General features: G+C 48.5%; 1 protein-coding gene across 1 annotated transcript in view; it reads left to right on the top strand.

The window, feature by feature from the left end:
- The first annotated feature begins 8,348 nt into the window (after positions 1–8,348).
- Positions 8,349–19,921, top strand: part of Xxylt1 (xyloside xylosyltransferase 1) — a 133,230-nt gene continuing 121,657 nt past the window's right edge. Inside the window, exon 1 of the mRNA XM_051150823.1 lies at positions 8,349–8,852. Coding sequence (XP_051006780.1) covers positions 8,349–8,852 — 504 coding nt within the window. The remainder of the gene's footprint in view (positions 8,853–19,921) is intronic.

Raw genomic sequence — 19,921 nt, 5'->3', positions numbered from 1 at the left:
TTTTTTCTGTTTATACTAAAATTTACCAGCAATAAAGTCCTTTTATTTTTTCTACATTTATCTTGTGTACTATACAACATTATGTATTCTTTTAAATTTTATCTTGTATATAGCTTTAGAATTAAGTAAAATGTTCTTGACCTTTAAGTTCCAATTATGAACATGTGATACAGTTTGGTCCAATGCCACCTGTGACTGACGTGTCTTGTCAAAGTGTGGAATGAATGAGTGCCTGCCTGTAGCTCACAGCAGTACTGTTGATTACATTAACTCTTTTAGAAATTATTTGGAAGTAGCATTGATACTCAGCTTCACAGAAACATTTTTAAATGTATATAAGATTATAGTTAATTAAATAAAAATTTTAACATTTTCCCACAGTATGTAGAGCCTTACTTTGATTAAATATAAAATCAGAATCTAAGCAGACATTCTATTGAAATAAACTTGCAACACAGATAAGGTCCCGTAGTTCAGCCAAGTTGCAAGTGTGTAATGCTTATTTAGTAAGTCACCACACATTAGGGATATGGATCTACGGGGATTTGTTTCTGAGGAAGTACGCACTGCCACAGGATGAAAGATTCTGTCTTCCTGTCTCGCCTCCGACTTGCAGATCATCTGTTCTTGTAGGTATTTTGTTAAAGGCAAATTTGTGATATTCTAATTGGTATGTATTCTGAAGTTTATTGTCCTAAAACATGTTCAAGGAAGAAAAATAGGCTGAAGACGGGAAGACAGGGGAAAGGCCGCCCTTCGTCCGCAGTGCTCGCTCTTGGTCACCCTGGAGCCCCCGCCTTGCCTGTGGAGGTGCAGATGGGCATCCCTTTGGTCTGGCTGCAGGAGGCGAGCTCTCTGGACGGAGCTGCTTGCCTCCGTGGCTAGTGTTGGAAACCCTTGTTGTGGCAGGTGGTAGTGTCTCTGCCCCTTAATGTCTAGAGTGTTTTATTTTAAGCCTTAAAGATTCAAGTGTATTTAAAATGCCTTAAAGATTATTATGATTCTGAATATCTGTAGAAAAAGCTACATCTTTTAATATTGTGTGAAGGCCGGCAATACAAGACTATATTTCTGTGGCTTCCTGACTTTTCTCAATGTGCTGACAAATTGAATGACAGGAATGGAGTATGGCAAGGCTTTAAATTACTAGTTATAAAGTAGGTTAGCTCTTGGATGCGCTTGCTGTGCTAATAGCTGTGTGAGGCACGCTGTGAAGGATTCCTTGCGTTAGGAGAGCAGCGCATGCACAGTGCCGGTCATCCACTCAGGCTGCTCTTTCTGACTGCTCTGCTGTCTCTTCAGGACAGATATGCTGACAGGAGTTTGAGTCTTCGTTATTAGTCTGTTGGCTCTTTTTCATGCTCTCATTAATGTAAAAATTGTATTACTGCCAAAAAAAAAAAAAAAAAAAAATTGAGGCGTTATGACAGACTCCTAAAATGCCGTTTTTAACATGGACATAGGCAAAGTGATCAAGCCACTGTTCACCGGGCTTCATTGTGACACATGTTTAAGATTTCCAAAATATGTTTAGTACACTTCTTGGAAATTAAAACGTTTCCCGCATTATAGTGTGCCTAATCAATTGATTCTGGTGTTTGGCGTAGTTGGGGAGCTTTGGTATTTACTTCCCCCAAAGTAATCCAGCTTGCAACTTGTACTTCAGTACATCATGGAAGCATTTTAGGAAGAAACAAATCCTACACTTGCATTTTATAGAATTTAAGTTTGTTATCATGTTAGCAGTATTTAAAAGTAAAATTTTCTTCCTATTAGATATGATCATAACCCAAGTTGTGTGTAAAACCAAACTGGCTGCCCACTTTGAATAATCAGACATTCCCAGATCACTCATTCTCAAATGAACTTTTTGTGTGGTTGCATTTTGACCATTAGCATGGGCTAGAAAATGTGCAGGTTTTTGTTTTTGTTTTTGATGAAATCCTATGTCCATAGTGACTTTAGTTCATATCCTGCTTGGATCTAGGGGTCCTCACAAATAAAGTGAATGAATGAGACAAAGGAAAACCACAAACCTTCCCTTCGTATGTTTCATGGCGCACGGCATACTTTCACATTACCTTTTCTCTCCTGATGTCGCAGGAGGGCTTCTAAGACCTTAGTCCGTGAGTGCCACCCTTGCTGTGTCTTTATCCTAGCCTAGCCCTCTTGTTTTACACAGATGGTCACTTGGTTTGCTAGTTGGAGGCAGAGCTGACCATGACCCATCTCTGCATGTGTGTCCTGAGAGGGTGTGACAGCATTGTGAAGCCGCTGCTTTCCCTGCGTTTGACGGGAGACTCCGGGTTCTCTGGAGACCCTCGTTACAAAGGCTAAAGGAACACATTGGAATTTGAAAGCATCACATTGTAGAGAAGTCTGCATTTTTTTTTCCCAATAGCAAACATGAATAGAAACCAAGCATTATAAAGTTAAGCCCAGCATGTGTTAACTTCAAATGAAATAAAAGTGTAGGAAGGCTTAGGCTCAGCTTGCCGGTGCCCGGCCACGAGAAGGGTAGTCTTTGTGGGTGTCTTTTTCTGTTTACATAGAGGGGATCATGTGGCAAAGCAGGATCATCTTTGCATTGATCTTCTCGCTGTCCTATTTCCGAGGTCCTTCTCATCCTCCAACCTTATTTTGGGTATTAGTTTTTAGCAGGGAAAGCTTGCTGCATCATCAGTGTCGGTAGCACCGTTTTACATGGAGGCTAAAGGTCAGCTGTTGGAAAAGACAAGCTCCCTTAAGATACATGTTTACTTGTGCTTCCTGACATTTCTGGATCATTCCAGTTGTACTATTTCTTGCTACCTGTGAAAAGGATTTTAAGAATGTGTAACCAACACTCCATTACTTTTTATTAGTGTGTAGAGGATTTGTATCTAATTCACAAATGTAGTTTTACTGTAGTTTGTCATTGTAAATGAAGCAAAGTACATTATCTTTATAGTTATTCTAAAATGTACATTATGTAAGAATTGTAAATATACTTGATTACTTTGTATGCTGAAAATTTACAATAATAAGTCAATAAAAAAAATCTTGCTTCTGGTACAGTTACTATAAATGCCTGGACTTCTTTTGGCTATGTTGTAGTCGGCCTAACATCTGTTCTAGTTAAGGTTCAGTTTGGTTTTCCGACAGATTCCAGAGATGCTGCCCACCCCCCTCACCCCACCCCACCCCCGGCTTCACGCGGTAAAGACTGCAGGAGACTCTTACAGACTCAGCCTCTGCTTCTCCCGTTCTAGTCTGTTGGGGTCCCTAACCTTGGCAGCACATCCACACTCCAGAACCCTGCTTCTGTGGGAGTGGGACCAAAGGAATGGAGAGCCAGGAAGCTGAGCCACAAGCAAAGCTCGGTGCTGCTTTCCCTTTAAACGCTAAAGCAGCTGCAGATAGAGGGGTCTGCCCTATAACCCTGCCTTTCGTTTTCAGAGTGGTCTCTAAAGAGAACCCACAGCAAGGGTCTTAAATGAAAGCAAACAGCTTTTCTTATTTTCCCCCTTTGTCCGTTTGTTTTGTTTTGCAAAAGCAGTAGTACATTTTCACTGCAAAAATAAAGTTTAAGTCGCTGAAAAGGTATGATGGCATGTGCGTGTAATCTCAGCATGCCAGGAGTCAGAGGCGGGGAGTTTGAGGTAACAAGAACCTGCTCCAAAAAAGCAAAAACAACCAGAAACATCACCCGGAAAACAAGACTCAAGTGTAAAGAAAAATCATGTCTAATTCTGTCACCTACCTGTGCTGTCCAGAGTGGAATCCACTAGCTACAAGTACCACCTTGTTTCTTTCCTGTGCATATGTGTGCATGGCTATGTGTGCATGTGTGGGTGCATGCATGTACAGGTCCTAGAGAACATGTATGTGCATGTGGAGAACAGATTGCATCCTTGGGTGTCACTCTCCTTCAGGCACAGCTGAGATTGTTTGAGGAAAGGTCTCTCACTGGCTTGACATTTGTCAATTAGGCTAGGCCAGATGGCCAATGGGCCCCAAGGATCTGTCTCTGCCTCCCCAGTGGCAGTGCTGGGAGTACAAGCTGTGCCATCATGCCAGACTTTTGGACTGGGGTCATGGTGAGTAAACTCAGATCCTCTGTGCGCGCCTTAGCAGTCACTGTGTTGCCTGAGCTGCTGCCCCAGTCTGCACAAGTCCCTATGAATCAATATCCAGCGATGGCGAGTTCAGTTTTCGGCCAGGGTGCTACATCTTGAGAGTTCAGTAGCCACAAGTGGCTAATGACTCTTCTGGACAGCGTGGATTACAGATTATGTTCTTTTTGACTACGCAGATGCTGTGGTGTGCACGCCTGTAATCTCAGTACTCAGGCATGCAGAGGCAGGTGGATCTCGCTGTGAGTCCAAGGCCAGTGTAGCCTACAAAGGCAGCCCAGCCCAGCCAAGGCCACACAGAGAAACCCTGTCTTTTTGGCTGATGATAATAGGGTGCCGTGCCTTGTTATAGAAGCCCTTCTAGGCCTTGGGTCTTTATTCATGGATACAGCAGACAATATTGCTCTACAACCTTCTTTCACTTAGATGGACCAAAGTAATTTCAGTAGTCATAGACCATGACAACATTGCTTTATATTTCAACTCCCATTGACATCTCCTTTCCTGGATTTCTGCCCCCTCCCCTCCCCGCTGGAACAAATTCCAGACCTTTCACCAGCAGCTCATTCAGTGCAAATCTTTGAAAGGATCTTGTGTAATGATACAGTACTTCCTTAAACCGCATAAACCTATCAGATTTTTCCAGTTGTCTCAAATACAGCTTTCCCAAGTCAGTCCACAAATGTTCGTACATCACAGTTGGCTAATATGTCTCTTAAATGCATAGGTTTTTCTGTACATTCAAAAAAAATTATCTGCGTGCAGTTGCTGATACATCAGGTTTTTTGTTTGTTTTTGTTTCTGAGACAAGGTCTCACACTAACCTTCGCTGTCCTGGAACTTGATATGTAGACTAGGCTGGCCTGCAAATCAGAGGGCTGCCTGCCTCTGAATATATATCACTTTTAACGACTGCACTATATTACTTGCTGACGCATTTTATTGATGATTACTCAAGACTTTTTTTTTTTTTTTTTTTGCTATCATAAATCTAGCTCTTAGAGCTAGATACTTTATCTTTAGGAGGCAGGACCTCAGTCACACAGGACCACAACCATACAAGGTGGCCTGAAACCTACCAGCTAGCCTTGGATTCCCAGGCACTGTGCTGCCTCAGCCTTTCAAGTTGCTGGCATTGCAGGCTACCGTGCCCAGCCACCCATGGCTTGATATTTCAGTATATTGTTATTTCCTTAGGATAAAGTCCTGGAAGTGAAAATGCTTGTTTGCTGGGTAAGTGTCCTTAAGGCTTGTTCAGCATATTGGATGCTGTGTTCAGTAGTGGGAATATTTTGAATAAAAAAATAGACAATGGGCTGGAGAGATGGCTCAGAGGTTAAGAGCACTGACTGCTCTTCCAGAGGTCCTGAGTTCAATTCCCAGCAACCACATGGTGGTTCACAACCATCTATAATGTGATCCGATGCCCTCTTCTGGCCTGCAGATCTACATGTAGACAGAACACTGTATACAAAAAAAAAAAAATCTTTAAAAAAAAAAATAGACACTATCCACTGTTCTCTTGGAGTCTAGTCATCGGAGAAAGGCAGATGGGCCAGGTAGTAACATAGCCAGCTGTTGGAGAGTCACTAAGGATGGTTCAAGCATGCACACTAGATAGGAGAAGGGGGTTTAGAGACTTTAAGTCATGACCCAAGTGGTTATGGAAAGAACGTTACGAGAGGAAACAGCTGCCTAATGTCTGGTCAGAAACTATACATTTTGGCCAAAGCTAAACTGAGTTCTAGAGTTAACTGTGCACATCAGGATTTTTGTCTGCATAGCCCTATCACGCTGCATCCAAGGACATGCATTGTTAAGCTGAGAAAAAGGCCCATCCCAGCACCCGATTTTTTTTTTTTCCACTTGCTATTTTCCCTGCTAGAATGCATGTTGTGTAAAGTGAGCCTTGTCTTTCTTCACTGCTGTGTCCTAGGTGTGGATCAGCTTAGACACCCAGTGGCTATCATGACTCCGCGGTTGCATCAGCAGGCGCTGTGGATCAGCTTAGACACCCAGTGGCTATCATGACTCCGCGGTTGTAGTTTTTGTCAGTGGTATTCTCATTCTTCCTTACAGGCAAAGAGCAAGGCCTGCTAAGCTACAGCGTAGGGAGAAGATATTTTGCTAGCACTCTGTTATTTTCTTAGGGTTCAGTTCCTGAAACGAAAATGCTGGTTCGGTAAGCTGAGGGTCACTCAGTACATCAGACACTGGGCAGTGGGAACTTGGTGTAGAGTAGCTGAGTCTTTTCCTGACTTCTTAGGTAAAATTTAAGTCACTTTATTTCTTTTGCATGAATCCATGGGGCTCATTGGCCATCTGGTGTGCCAAGCCAGTGAGAGACTTTTCCTCAGATAAACAATGTAAACTACATGTCTGAAAGCATTGGTTGGGAAAAAAGAAGAAGGTCATATGGGTGTGGACTAAAAAACACAAGTTGTAGAATTCTGTTATTTAGAGAGTCAATAGTATAGATTTGGGGTAGCATTTATAAGTGTCCCAGAAAAGTTATGGTTACTAAATGTTTTATATCTATTGCCTATTACACTTATTGTGGGTAAGTTTAATATCTCTGGGATATCATTTACTCACTGTCAGCCACTTGGTCATCTCTGTGATGGTGGCCTTGGCTTCATTTTATATCTGGCTGTAGTTGTTTTCAGAGTAACCAAGTAACTGCTGGGTAAGAGTTTGCAGTGGAAGAGCTGGCCTGGACTTCCAGTGCCATGGCTCCCTCCCTTGGAGGTTTTGGAAAACACAACTCAGAGCTTGAATGACTCTCTGAGTTTGAGTTGTGCTTTGGAAATCCCGGGGTTTTTTTTTTTGTTTGTTTGTTTTGTTTTTGTGTGTGTGTGTGTGTGTGTGTGTGTGTGTGTGTGTGTGTGTGTGTAAATTCATGCATAGGAAGGAGTTGTGGGGATCAGATGACTGCCAGCCGTGGTCATTCTGCCATCTAGGGTCTCCCATGCCACGCTGTTGCAATGTGGGTGCTTTTCAGAAGTGTTGCCGCAGTGGAAAAAGGCAGAGTTGAAAATGCTTGTGATGCTGGGACAGGTGAGTGCCGTCCACACGGAAAGGATAGCATATTGTCTATGTGTATTTGTTCGTGCATTTCCACCTCCACCTCTCAAGCATGCAGTCCAGTTTACTTCAGAACTCTCTCTCTCTCTCTCTCTCTCTCTCTCTCTCTCTCTCTCTCTCTCTCTCTCTCTCTCTCTCTCTCTCTCTCTCTCTCCCCCCCCACCTTTGGCATTTTTGAGACAGAGTTTCTCTGTGTAGCCTTGGCTGTCCTGACTTTGTAGACTAGGCTGGCCTCGAACTCACAGCAGTCCGCCTGCCTCAGCCTCCCAAGTGCAGGGATTAAAGGCGTGTGCCACCACGCCTGGTTCCTCAGAACTCTTGTTGTATTACCAAGTCTTAGAAATTTGAAGTTCATAAATTGGCCTTGTCTGATTGGTGAGGGTTAAAATGGCCACAGATGCCCAGCGGTGATGGCTCATGCCATTAATCCCAGCAGGCAGAGGCAGGCAGGATGTTTTTGAGTTCGAGGCCCTTCTGGTCTACAGACTGAATTCCAGGACAGCCAAGACTACACAGAGAAACCCTGTCCTCGAAAAACAAAAACTAAACAAAAAAGTGGCCACAGGCTAGTGCTTAATTAAGTCACTTCAGTATGTGCCAGTTACAATATCAAAACTTTTGGGGACATAGCAGGCTTTCTGTTAAGTGCTGAAAGCCTATTAAACAATATCGATGCTCTGCAGGGACTAAGATGTTTTGGGCAGTGAAGTCCCTCTGCTGGCCACACATTATCCCTGAGGTGTGAAGTGCCATGGGGAAGCCATTTTCATTTAGGGTGTTACAAGACAGGAAGGAACTTTCTGATTTAGATATCATAAATCTGATATTGGGGCGTTTGTTATTTCAAGACCCAGTTTCCATCCCTAGCCTCTCAAGCCCAGCATCGCTGGATGACCCTATCCAGGCTCTGGCATCCTCCTCTCCTCCGGAGCCTTGCAGCCAAACTATGAAGGGGCCATCTAATCCCTCGGAACCTAGGACCTAGTGGCTGCGGGGCCTGCGGTGGCCCCGCCTTCCAGGCATCCTCACTCACCATTGGCTCCGAGCAGCGAGGCCCCGCCCCCGCTATGGCCGCCGGTGGCTACCGGGCTGTGGCCCTTGGTGTGCTGGTCTGAGCGGGCCCGGCTGCTGGGCCGCCGGCTCCGGCGCATGGGCCGCCTCCGAGGCGGGTCCGCGTGCGCTCGGGCCATGGCGCGCTTGGGCGCGGTGCGCTCGCACTACTGCGCGCTGCTGCTGGCCGCGGCGCTGGCGGTGTGCGCTTTCTACTACCTGGGCTCGGGCCGGGAGACCTTCTCCAGCGCCACCAAGAGGCTGAAGGAGGCCCGAGCCGGGGCCGCCGCGCCCACGCCGCCGCCCGCTCTCGAGCTGGCCAGGGGCTCCGCGGCGCCGGCCTCGGGCCCCAAGGCCAAGAGCCTGGAGGGCGGCGTGGTGGTGCCGGTGGACTACCACCTGCTGATGATGTTCACCAAGGCGGAGCACAACGCGGCGTTGCAGGCCAAGGCCCGAGTGGCGCTGCGCTCGCTGCTGCGCCTCGCCAAGTTCGAAGCGCACGAGGTGCTTAACCTGCACTTCGTGAGCGAGGAGGCCAGCCGCGAGGTGGCCAAGGCCCTGCTGCGGGAACTCCTGCCTCCCGCCGCCGGCTTCAAGTGCAAGGTGAGCGGTTGGGTGGCCGCTGTTGGCGGCTCCAGTGAGCGCTGTCCGATTCCTGTGTCTGTAGCCTGTTTTAATTTCCACCGCCCTGCCCTGCACATGCATGCATGCCCAGCACGCTGGAGATCTGGTCTGGGGGCGTGTCCTAGCGTCAGACTGGCAGAAGTGGATCTGCAGTGTTAACTAGTCCCTCTCCCGCTTCCTTTCAACACTGCTTCCTGGAGAATCAGCCTGGCTCATTTTTGCTAGCTACGTAGAGTTCATAGGAAATGCCTTCACACTCTACTCCTAATATTCTTTGACTTTTGAGAATGGGATTGTTCATTTGGAAGGCACCAATAGTCTGCTGGATAGGGTCTTGGCCGATGCCTCTAGAAGTGTCGGGGTTGGACTGTAATTTCTCAGGGGTGTTCACGGTATTGCAGTCATCTTTGTTCTCGGTGGTGGAAACCATCTTTTGTCCTCCGTGTGTCCTTTCTCCTCTTGCCCTTAAAGAGGTACACTAGTTAGATAAGCCACAGGTTCCGCCTCGAGAGGAAGAGCAAGTGCTAAGAGATAGAGATGTGACCTGACCAGCCTGCCTCCTTGGCAGCCTCCACCTCTTTCTTTCCTCTTCTGATTTCTCACCTTTCCGCTTGTCCGGGACTGGGTTCTTGACCTTGTGTGCTTGTTACCCTCACCAACTTACTTGGCCTGTTTTGACCCAGTGGTTGTACAGAGGGGGCCCAGAGTCTGCTTAGTGGGTAAGAGGGGTAGGTGGTCTTAAAGGACAGAACGTGATGCTGGTGGAAGGACAGTGAGGCAGAGAGCAGCATTACCTGTGACTGTGCCTCGCTTGGTGACAAGTGGGAGCTGCTGCCAGGACCGTGCTAGCTTCAGGGGTCCAAGGCAGTTTCGTGTGGACTACAGAGTCAGGTCCCAGTTGCTTGATGAGCCTGGTTTTCTTCCTCCTTGACTCTCTTTCTTATACATGTGGCTGTGTCCTCTTTTTCTTTCTTTTTGTTTTTTGTTTTGTTTTGGTCTTTTTATCCAGAGACTAGTCTTGAATTCAGTCTTCCTGCCTTTGACTCCTGAGCGCTGGATTACAGGTGTGCATAGCCCTGCTGGTCACCTTATAGCTTAACTGTATACTACGACTACTTCTTCTTCTTCTTCTCCTCCTCCTCCTCCTCCTCCTCATTATTATTATTATTATTATTATTATTATTATTATTATTATTTTAAAACAAAAATCTGGGAACTCACTGTGTAGCTCAGGCTGGCCAGCACTTCTGAGTGCTCCATTATTTGTGTGTCACCACACCTGGCGTCCTAACTGTATAGAATATGTCCTTACATAAGCCATCTTCTCTGCCCAGAGCGTCACTTGCTTCGCCCTGCAGGAACCTTCCAAGCCCAGCCCTCCATAGCTTTCCATTCCTGCTTCCCCTCTTAGCGTCGAAGGTGTGTTTTCTTCACGCGACAGATGAGTCCATCAGGATGACTGCTATGGTCAGGAAAGAGTACCTGAGCTGGAATTTCATCCTGCAGGAGGCCGAGGAGCATCTGGCTGGAGGGCCCCTTGGTTCCCGCTTTGGCCAAGGGTTTTGTTGCAGAGCCCATCCCGGTTTACATATCTGCAGTCTTCAGAGGTAACTCAGCCTGTCCCTGTCTGATGCCTAGGATTATTCTAGCATTGGAGAAACTACTGTTCCAGGGAGAAGGCCATAGGGCCAGCCTAGGCAGATTGCATTTCACTGGGCCATCTTGAAGACCAGCATGGATATGGTCCCCTGCTGGGGTAGGGTAGCAGCTTGGGCCTCCTCTACATGCCCACATCTGTTTCCTCCCTTCATCCTCAGCACTGCTGATGCCACAGCCTTCCAGCCTGTGTGTCTAAGCTCATGTCATTCCCAGGGTTAGGGTACTTTCTCCATCCCAGGTGTCGTCCCTCTTGCAGTGCTGTCAGCTCCTTGGAGGAGTGCAGGGACCCACAGCTGAAGAGTCTGTCTTCGCATTTTTTCCTGTTGGTATTTTCCTGTCATTGCGCTTTTGTCATGTCATGTCCCCTGCCATGTTCCTGGCCTCAAGATCAGGCTTCTGTCTTGGACTATGTGTTTCCTGCTCCATGGGGTCCTTCTCTGGCAGCTGCAAGCCATCACACAAAACTTGAAGGCAGTTGAAAGTGACCTGAAGGGACTGTCCCCTTTCCTGTTGAGGTGTGGGTCATGACCCCTTTGGGGCTTGAATGACCCTGTCACAGGGATTGCATAAGACCATCAGAAAACATATTTACATTATGTCTCGTTGCAGAATATTAGATCCCTTGTGAACCGGTAGATTGTGGACTGTAAAACCTTGTTTCTTGTTTGATGTGGTTCAGCTCTAACATACACCTTTAATCAGGAACTTTTTGTACACAGGATTTAATAAAGTTAACTCTAGGTGAAGAGGCAGAGCAAGAAACCAGCTGACAGGGAGTAAAGAGTAGGAGGGACTTTGAGTTGAAGGGTATTTAAGACAGCGTGGACAAGAAGGAGGGGCTTTTTGAGCTTTGGGCTAGCAAGCTCTTTGGCTTTTTGTCTTTTGGCTTTTTCCTCCTGGACTGTCAGGTGTGCTAGCAAGCTTTTGGCCTTTGGGTTTTACATTTTTTTTCCCCTGAGACGTGAGCTGAGCAGGAAGGTCAGCTGGATGCTTTCTTTGCCCCTCTGAGCTAGTAGGTTTTCACCCCGGCATTTGGCTCCTGAGTCTTTATTGATAAAGTCGAATGATCAGAGACTCTTCTTGCAGCATAACAACAGCGATTCAAACAGTTCATAATAGTAGCGTGCCTGTAGTTGTGAAGTGCGAATGAAAAGACTTTTATGGCTGAGGGTCACCACAACATGAGGAGCATTTTAAAGGGTTGCAGCAGGCCAGGAACGGTTTATCGATCTTGGGGTCACATCACTCCCATTGCTTATGAGTTCATGCTTTGTGAATCTGTTTCTGTGATAAAAAGTGACACCCGCCCCCCCCCCCAAAAAAAAAGGCTTGCCTTACTGACTGTGACTTAATTCTGCCTGGGCTTTGGAGCTCCCAACACCACAAGCCGTTCACCCGTGCCTTCAGTCTGCCTAGACAGGTCAGATTAACTGGAAGGATCTTCAGACACAGACAACACAGGTGGAGAAACTCTCCAAGGCCACTGGGGAGTGGCTGGCCTTAAGGTGGCCTGAGGTGGGAGAGCATCCAGACTATTGTTTCTCCCCATAAAACATCACCTCTCTCCCAGGCGTAGTGGCGCAAGCCCTTAATCCCAGCACTCAGGAAGCAGAGGCAGGTGGATCTCTGTGAGTTCAAGGCCAGACTGGCCTACAAAGGGAGTCCAGGACAGCCAGGACTACAAGAGAAACCCTGTCTCAAAAAACCAAAACCAAAAACAATGACGACAACAACAACCAAACCAAACCAAAACAAACAAACAAAAAAATCACCCCTCTCTTGGAGGAGGAGGTTCAGAAGACAGTTTGCCTCAGGGAATATTGTGTTGGAACAAGAAGGAGGAGGGAGTTGGCTCCTTGGCACCAAGCCTTTGAGACAGCCTGGGACTTGTCCCAGGGAGGACCTGGGACTCCATATCCACAAGGTGTGCAGCAAGACTGTAGTGATCTGGCGTAGGACTTTTGTCTACACTCAGAGATGCCTTCCCAAGCTACCTTCAAGTCAAACACCAGAAATAGAGCACATATTAGTAACCTTGGGCTCTGTTTGGTCACTTAACCAGAAATTTTTCATTTAGACTATTACAGAGAAAATTTCAAAGTTAGTTAGCTTGCTGCATTCTGACTGTGGAAGTGCTTGTAACAGATGTCTGAACCTGCTGTGTCCCAGGTACCAATGTAGCAGCTTCTTGGGCAGTCCATCTTCTTACTCCTCAGAATCACGTGCTCACTGAAAACGCAGAGTCCTGGGTCCTGCCCCAGCCCCTGGTCCAGACTCTCCTGGGTGGTGCCCAGAATGGTTATTTAGACTGAGAGGTGCAGGCATTGGGTTGAGCCCGATGCTCTCCTGCTCACCTCAGAGCCAGCTCAGGCTCTCTGGCCTCTGCTGCCCGCCCTGGGGAGCAGCATGTCAGACAAAGCACAGGCGTTCTCTACCTGTTGACTGAGCCTTTCTTCCTCTGCCAACTTGGGGAGGGGTGGTGTTGTCACCTTGCCACTTGTACCATATGGTTCCATTTAAGTCTCCTATGTCTCCCGGCACATCCAGCCCCCTGCACCCCTGGCAGCTGGCCTTGCTTTCCTCCTCTGGCTTAGCACTTTAAAGCTTGACAAGGGTGCCCCTTTCTGCAGGTCCACTTCTGAGCTTTCTTTTTGTCCCTCTGTCGAGTGGAGTCCCATTCTTGTAGAACTTTAGTCAACACCCCTGATTCCCACCTCTGTGTAGTTTGTTCTGTAGTCCGTGATGGCCTGGAACTCACGGTCCTGCTTGCTGGGACTGTAAGTGCGCACCCTCGTGCCTAGCTGAGGTTTAGCTCTTCATCAGCTTTCCTTGCTGTATCAGATTCAGCAGGTGTACCAGGGAAGTCTGGCAGGGAGCTGGCCTGAACATGTTGGGCTGGTTTCTCATTGAACTAGTGTGGAGGGAGGCATTTCTGGCTGGCATGAGAGCCCCATGCAGCCATGAGGTTCTTTCTAGATCACTGGCATCCTCCCCGGGGCGAGTTAGGACTCAGCTTCAATTCATGTGCTCCACCTCCCCCGCCCCCCTCTCCTCCCTCTCTGTCCCTCTCTCCCCCCTCACTCTTAACCCTCTTCCTCTCTCTTCTTCTCACTCTCCCCGTCTCTGTCTCTCTCTAGGGTACCCATTCCCCCTTCCCTTCTCCCCCCCATGCTCATTTAATAAACCTCATATAACATAATATCTGGTACCTTGAATGTATCATAATCTTATTCTCATATGAAAGCAAGTCCTTCTTTTTGCGCTCCAGGATGGCTGTTGAAGCTTGAACCCACGAATCTGTGTTGCTTTACATTCAGCCTGGTGTCTCTGTGGCTTTATAATGTGGACCTCCTCTGCTGCTGTCTTCTTGGTGACCAGCGCTCAGAAGCAGCCTCGCCCCTGCAGAGTCACTGTGGGCACCTCTGGGGGCACTGTTCCCTGTAGCAGTCTCCCATTGTCACCATTTCTGTTCTGAACCCCTCTTCTAAAGCATTCCCCATCTTCCCCATCCCCTGGGAATATCTTTTGTCTATCCATCCAGCCAGCGATGTTGAATGCTTATCCTGGATAAACACGGCCCTGGATCGCCATGAACCGCAGGAACAGAATAGCGCTCCGGAACCCACACTCCAGAGTCTTGGAAGTATGCGTGGGGCGGACTGTAAACAAATGAGCAAGTAAGAGAGGGGGTTCCATGGAGAAAAACAAAGCAGGACTGGGAGCCAGGGGCTGCACAGGTGTCCATGGTGGGGACTGGGCTGTCTCATGCAGGTGGTCAGGGAAGGCTTACTGGTGAGATGTAGGAGCAGAGACTGAGGGAAGAGGAGAAGAGGTTCCCTGGGGGAACAGCTTCTTCAGCAAGGACTGGGAACAGGTGCTGAGGCGCTAGGGTGCCTGGATGTGTGAGAGAGCAACTGACCCACGCACTTGTTTGCAGCCTTTCTCTCCCTGCCAGAACATCCCTAGGAGGCAGAGAAGACCTTCTTCATCTGTCAGATTTTGGGAACCCATAAATGACACCTTCATTCCTGAGTCAGAAATGACCATACCTCTTAGCCTGCAACAAAATCAGGATAGCCGCTAACCTCCCTGAATGGATGGGCAGGCAGAGGGAGGCAGGGCCAGGGCAAGTTGCCTCCCAGCCATCCGTGAGCTAAGTGTCTCCTCTCGTCTGCGGTAGGAGTTGATGGGCATGATGGGGAAGAGGGGTGTGAAGGGGGCGCTGGAGGCTTATGGCGACATCTGCATAAACAGCAGAGCTACAGTGATCCTGGAGCTTTCTTTTCTGACACCTGTATGGCCTCAGCCCAGTTCCTGGCAGATTCTAGCCTCCTGCTGAGTGGACCAGATCCACCACATCCGGAAGGGATTGCAGTGATCTCTCTTCAGAGCTCAGCCAGTCTTCAACAGGTGTGAAGTCACCAGGAGTGACAGGGCGGTGTGTGGGTGTGGTGCAGGGCTTGGGCAGAGCTCAGTGACTCTGGCTGAGGGAGAGAGCACTTGTCTAGGTAAGGTCCCAGCTTCAGTCCCCAGCACTGAAAACAAGCAAAACCCTCTCAAATATGAGTGGCTTGAACACAGCTCCTGCTTGGGGCTTGGAGAAGCCTAAGTTGGTGACCCTGAAGTTGGCAGTCACATTGACGAAGCTAATGGCAGACAGGTGACAGTGGGGCTGCAACTGCTTCTCCGGTGTCATAGCAGCAGGTGCCTGACACCTGAGTGACCCCTCAGACTGTAATGACAGTCTGGGAAACAAGTGTCAGAGAGGTGTGCTCTGAGAAGAACAGGCATTAGTTAGAAGAACAGGTGATTAGTGGGGACACTGTTACTTTGTAACATGCTTGTGGAAGTACTCAGAATATTTGTGTGCTGAGGTGCTAATCTTCTGGTAGATTTTATAGCCTTATAGCCGTGGAGCTGTAGGGAGTAATTTCGTATAGTGTTACATTGTGTGTAATGGCTAACATCGATTGCCAACTTGGGGTTTAGAATCACCATGGAAACACTTGCAGGGTGTGTCTATGAGAGCATTTCTGGGAAGGTTTAACTGAGCCTGTGGGTTCCACCCTGAATGTGGTCGCGCCTTCTCGTGAGCTAAGCAGCAGCATCCGTGCCTCTCTGCTTGTGGCTTGCAGTTGTGATGACCAGATGTCTCACACACCTGCCTTCATGCCTCCCCTGCCGCCATGACAGCCTGGACTCCCAAGCTGGGAGCCAGAACAAACCCTTCCACCCTTCCTTAGGTTGGTTTTGTCAAGCATTTGTGATAGCAGCACAGAAAATAATGCCAAGTGCAATAAACCCTAGACGAGGTTTGTGCCGAAATCCTAATGCAAAGCTCATACAGAGGTTCCTCACAACCTCCCAACTATTATCTGTTAAGCCGTTTTGGGACTCCTCTTGGATACCCTGTTGTTGCCCTGTGTCATGGAGATCCTGCAGCTTTGGATCTTGAGGATTGGCCCCTTCACATGCTCCAGGGTGGGCCATCTCAGCCCTGGATCTGAGCCTGGGTGGTAGCTGAGTTGGTCATCCTGACCCCATGCTCACACCACCTGGGCCAGCTCTCCAGCACTGCCCAGGTGAGGGGCAGGGCCAGTTGCCCTCCTCTCAGGCCTTTAGTAACTACTGTGCTGTTCAGGCAAGGTGTAGGACTTGCTCTCCTGAGCGCTACAGCTGGTGAGCTCACCCATGCCCCTGCTACCAATGCCAGCTCTACTGTGCTGCCCAGGTGAGGGGTAGTGCCATCTCTTCACAGCCCTCAGGCATCAACATAGCACCAGGCAGCAGCTCAGTCCATGGGTGTTTGCATGGACTTTGGCAGCAACATGGGCCACAGGCATTCATTCAGACCCCCGCTGCCCAGGGCCGCTGGCAGCAGCAGGCGGCATTGCAGGCTACTTACATCCAACTGTTCCTCACAGTTCCACCTCTCTTCATTGTGCAGACACTGTTCTGCTTCTCTTTCTCTTCCATCTCTCTGCCACTTACTTGCTCATCCTAGTGGTGCCTGGGGCCTCTGGGTGTCTTCCGAGTGCCCTGGATGACAAGGACGAGCATAGCGTCTTAAGTTCCACACTGTAACACACCAGTGCTTTGTTGCTTTTTGTATTTAGATAATATCCCATGGTATGAATAGTCTACATTTTGCAGTTATCAAATGATAAAATTGTTTGCTTCCCGCTTTGGGGCTGTTATGAATAAGCCTGCTGTGAACATTTGCTTGTAAGTTTGGTGGTAGACATGCCTTTAGCTCTCTTGGATATAACCTAGGTGTAGAATGGCAGGCTGTCAAGCTGCCCGGTTGTTTTCAACATAGTGCTGCCATGTGCTGCAGGTAGGGTGCTGGTCTAGCTCTGTACTCTCCCGCACATGCTTGTGGTGTGGGTCTCAGTCTTTTGGTGGGTTAGATTTGATTCTGATTTGCATTTTCCTAGTGACTTGTTACGAGGTGATCAAGTGCTGGTGGCTATATAAATGCATTACACACTCAATATGCTAGTTTTTCCACTGTGGCAAAATACCTGAGGCAGAAAGAAGAGGAAGGTTTCAGTTCATACGTCCAGGGGTCTCTCCCCATGGTTTTTGGCCTTATTGCTCTGGGCCTATGAAGAAGCAGGACTTTGTGCTGTGGAGGTGTGGTGCTTCAACTTCAGGTGGTTGGGAGGGAGAGGGAGTGCCTGGGAGGGAGAGGAGGAGGGAAGAGGGAGAAGAGACAGACAGAGGGAGGAGACTTCTCAAAGGGACATCCCTGGGGACCTACTTCTCCCAGCTAGGCCCCACCCCCTAGTTTCCCATACGTACTAGTAGTTCCATCGATTTATGGATTATCCCATTGTTAGGTCAGAGCCCTAACACTCCCCTGAAGCCATGCCACCTTTCACAGGGGGCGTATACCAGATATTTACAGCAGCACAATTACAGTTGTGAAGTAGGAATGAAATAATTCTATGGGGGGGGGGGGCTCACCGCAGCATGAAGAAATGTGTTAAAGGGTCACAGCATTAGGAAGGTTGAGAACCGCTGTCCTAGAGTCTCCATTCGAGCATACAGTTTCTTGTGTGACAGCTAGACTGCTAGCCCAGGGTAGATAAGGGGTCTACCCTATCTACTTCTCAGGGGCTGCTTGCGGCCAAACCCGTACTTACACATTGTGGGTGTATACAAAACCAACGTCACATGCCAACATCTGCCCTCATCTGGAGCAGTGGCTGTCCCCGTTGACTCAGCTGCAGAGGCTTCTGAAAATCTGGATGGCTGAGGAACGTGGAGAAACACTGCACTACACGATCCTTTGTGAGCAGGGCAACCAGACAGTCTCTTCTTCTCCTTTAGACCTTTGAGCCCAGAGGATATGGGCCAGCTGTGAGGTGCCCACAGGCAGCCTTCTTGTTGTCCTGATGCAAAGTACTTAGCCAGCCTCTTTTTTTTTTATTTAATTAATTTATTCAGATTACATCTCAGTTGTTATCCCATCCTTTGTATCCTCCCTCCCTCCCGCTTTCACCCTATTCCCCTCCCCTATGTCAGTGACTGAGGGGGACCTCCTCCCCCACTACATGATCATAGGCTATGAGGTCTCATCTTGGTAGCCTGTCTATCCTTTCTCTGAGTGCCACCAGGCCTCCCCACCAAGGGGAATTGTTAACCAGCCTCTTTAAAAACACAGTTTAAAAACTTATTTCAGCCACCATACCTTTAACCTATTATAAAACTAAAACTTTTGAAAAGAAGCATGCCTGCTTTTTGCTCCAATTGGTACTATAAAATACACCCAGAACACCCTGCTTTGATGGTTCGTTCACCAGATTGATTATTATGACATTTTAACTCTCAGCTTCACTCAAAGTCTCTGGGCATGGATAAAATGTAGGCAAATTCTTTTCTAGAGGGACTGTGAGCGGTCTAAAGGTAAGGCATGGAGCCTCTCAGGAATGGGGCCACGTTCCTGTCGGAAGGGATTGAGATAGAGCAAAGGGACACACCCCCAGGGACCTCATATGCCCCTGCTCCAGTCCCCACCACCTCCCTATGATGCCATTTGATTATGAAGCCATCAAAAGGTAAATCCAGTGTGTAGGGCATCCAAGATGTGATCACTCCCTGAAAGTCCTGCCTCGGAACGCTGCCTTGGCGATTGCGCATTCAACAATTGACATTTCATATCCAACCAATAACAACTCAAATGCGCTCTACAAACGCAGCAACCTCCCAGCTACTTTCACTCTTCCTCTTCCTCCCTTCAGGACATCGTTAGAAACCTGTATAGCTTGAAGAACATGGTTGCTGGACCTGGCAGTCCTGCTTTTGGCTTCCCTGTATCAGACTTGTGGGGAGGGAAGGCCTCTGGTCTCCTAGATACCTTATCTACCCTGGCGGGCATTCCAGCTGTTCTGTGCCTAGGCCGATGTATGCTTCCCCAGTGTATGTTGGGGAGCTGTATGCCTTGGGTGGCCCACGACTTTGTCTTCTGCTTCGAGATGTGTACCGGAAGACCTCTGTCGGACTTCGGAGTCTACAGTTTCTTGGGAAAACTCATCTAGGCATGTGTGAAGAGCCCAGGCATACCCACAGCTTTTGGAAAGCCTGGGCAGTGGAGGGCCACTGCCTCGAGTTGGCCGCTGGAGGGCGCTGCGGCACTGTGTTGGTGAGCTCCTGGCCAGGCCTTTGGGTCTTCAGTGAGTGCTGGCTTTCACCAGCCCTGCTCCTGGGATTTTAGAAAGATAGGCTAAAGAAAGGGTGCTCCGTGGCTAATTTGGGGTTCTTTTCCTTCCTGTTCATTGTAAACCAGGTTGATGAGACTGATTGAATGTGGTTAATGGGCCTCTAGGATAGCTGGGTCTGGCGCTCTGGAAGAGGGAGTACAGATAGGGAGGAAGGCCGGGCTCTCCTTGGTTAGGGCTCTGGGGCATAGCCGGTGCTGCCCAGCTGGCCTGTCAGTGTTTCCAGGCATGCTCTTTTCTTGTCACCTGCGACTGGGTCCAGCTTCAGACCTGTCTGTGGAGACAGGTGCTGGATCTGCCCGAAGCCCTGGCAGATCTAGTGGTTTGGCTGAGGAGCTGTCAATGTGTTGGGATCACCATCTCTCGGATCCATTCCAATCCTCCTAACCAGTGAAGGAAGGAGGACTCTTGCTGTCCTGCAGGCTGGAGACTCCTCCCCTAACCCACAGGGCTCCTGCACTCACACTCTGCCTGGACACAGCGGGACTAAGCTGGCCACCCCAGCTGCTTTCCCCATAGCCTGTCTGTTCAGAACTCCGTCTGCGAGGAGTAGCAGGCCTTCATCTTCTCCCTCAGGTCTCCCCCAGGCTGCAAAGCCCTAACCTAGAGGATCCACCACAGAAGTAGAGCTACCTGTTTTGAATAGCTGAGCCAGGCCGTGTTAGC

The sequence above is a fragment of the Acomys russatus genome, chromosome 8, assembly GCF_903995435.1.
Source record: "Acomys russatus chromosome 8, mAcoRus1.1, whole genome shotgun sequence".
NCBI classification, from domain to species: Eukaryota; Metazoa; Chordata; class Mammalia; order Rodentia; family Muridae; genus Acomys; species Acomys russatus.
Note: the sequence above shows the minus strand (reverse complement) of the source record. Positions and strands in the feature narration are given on the sequence as shown.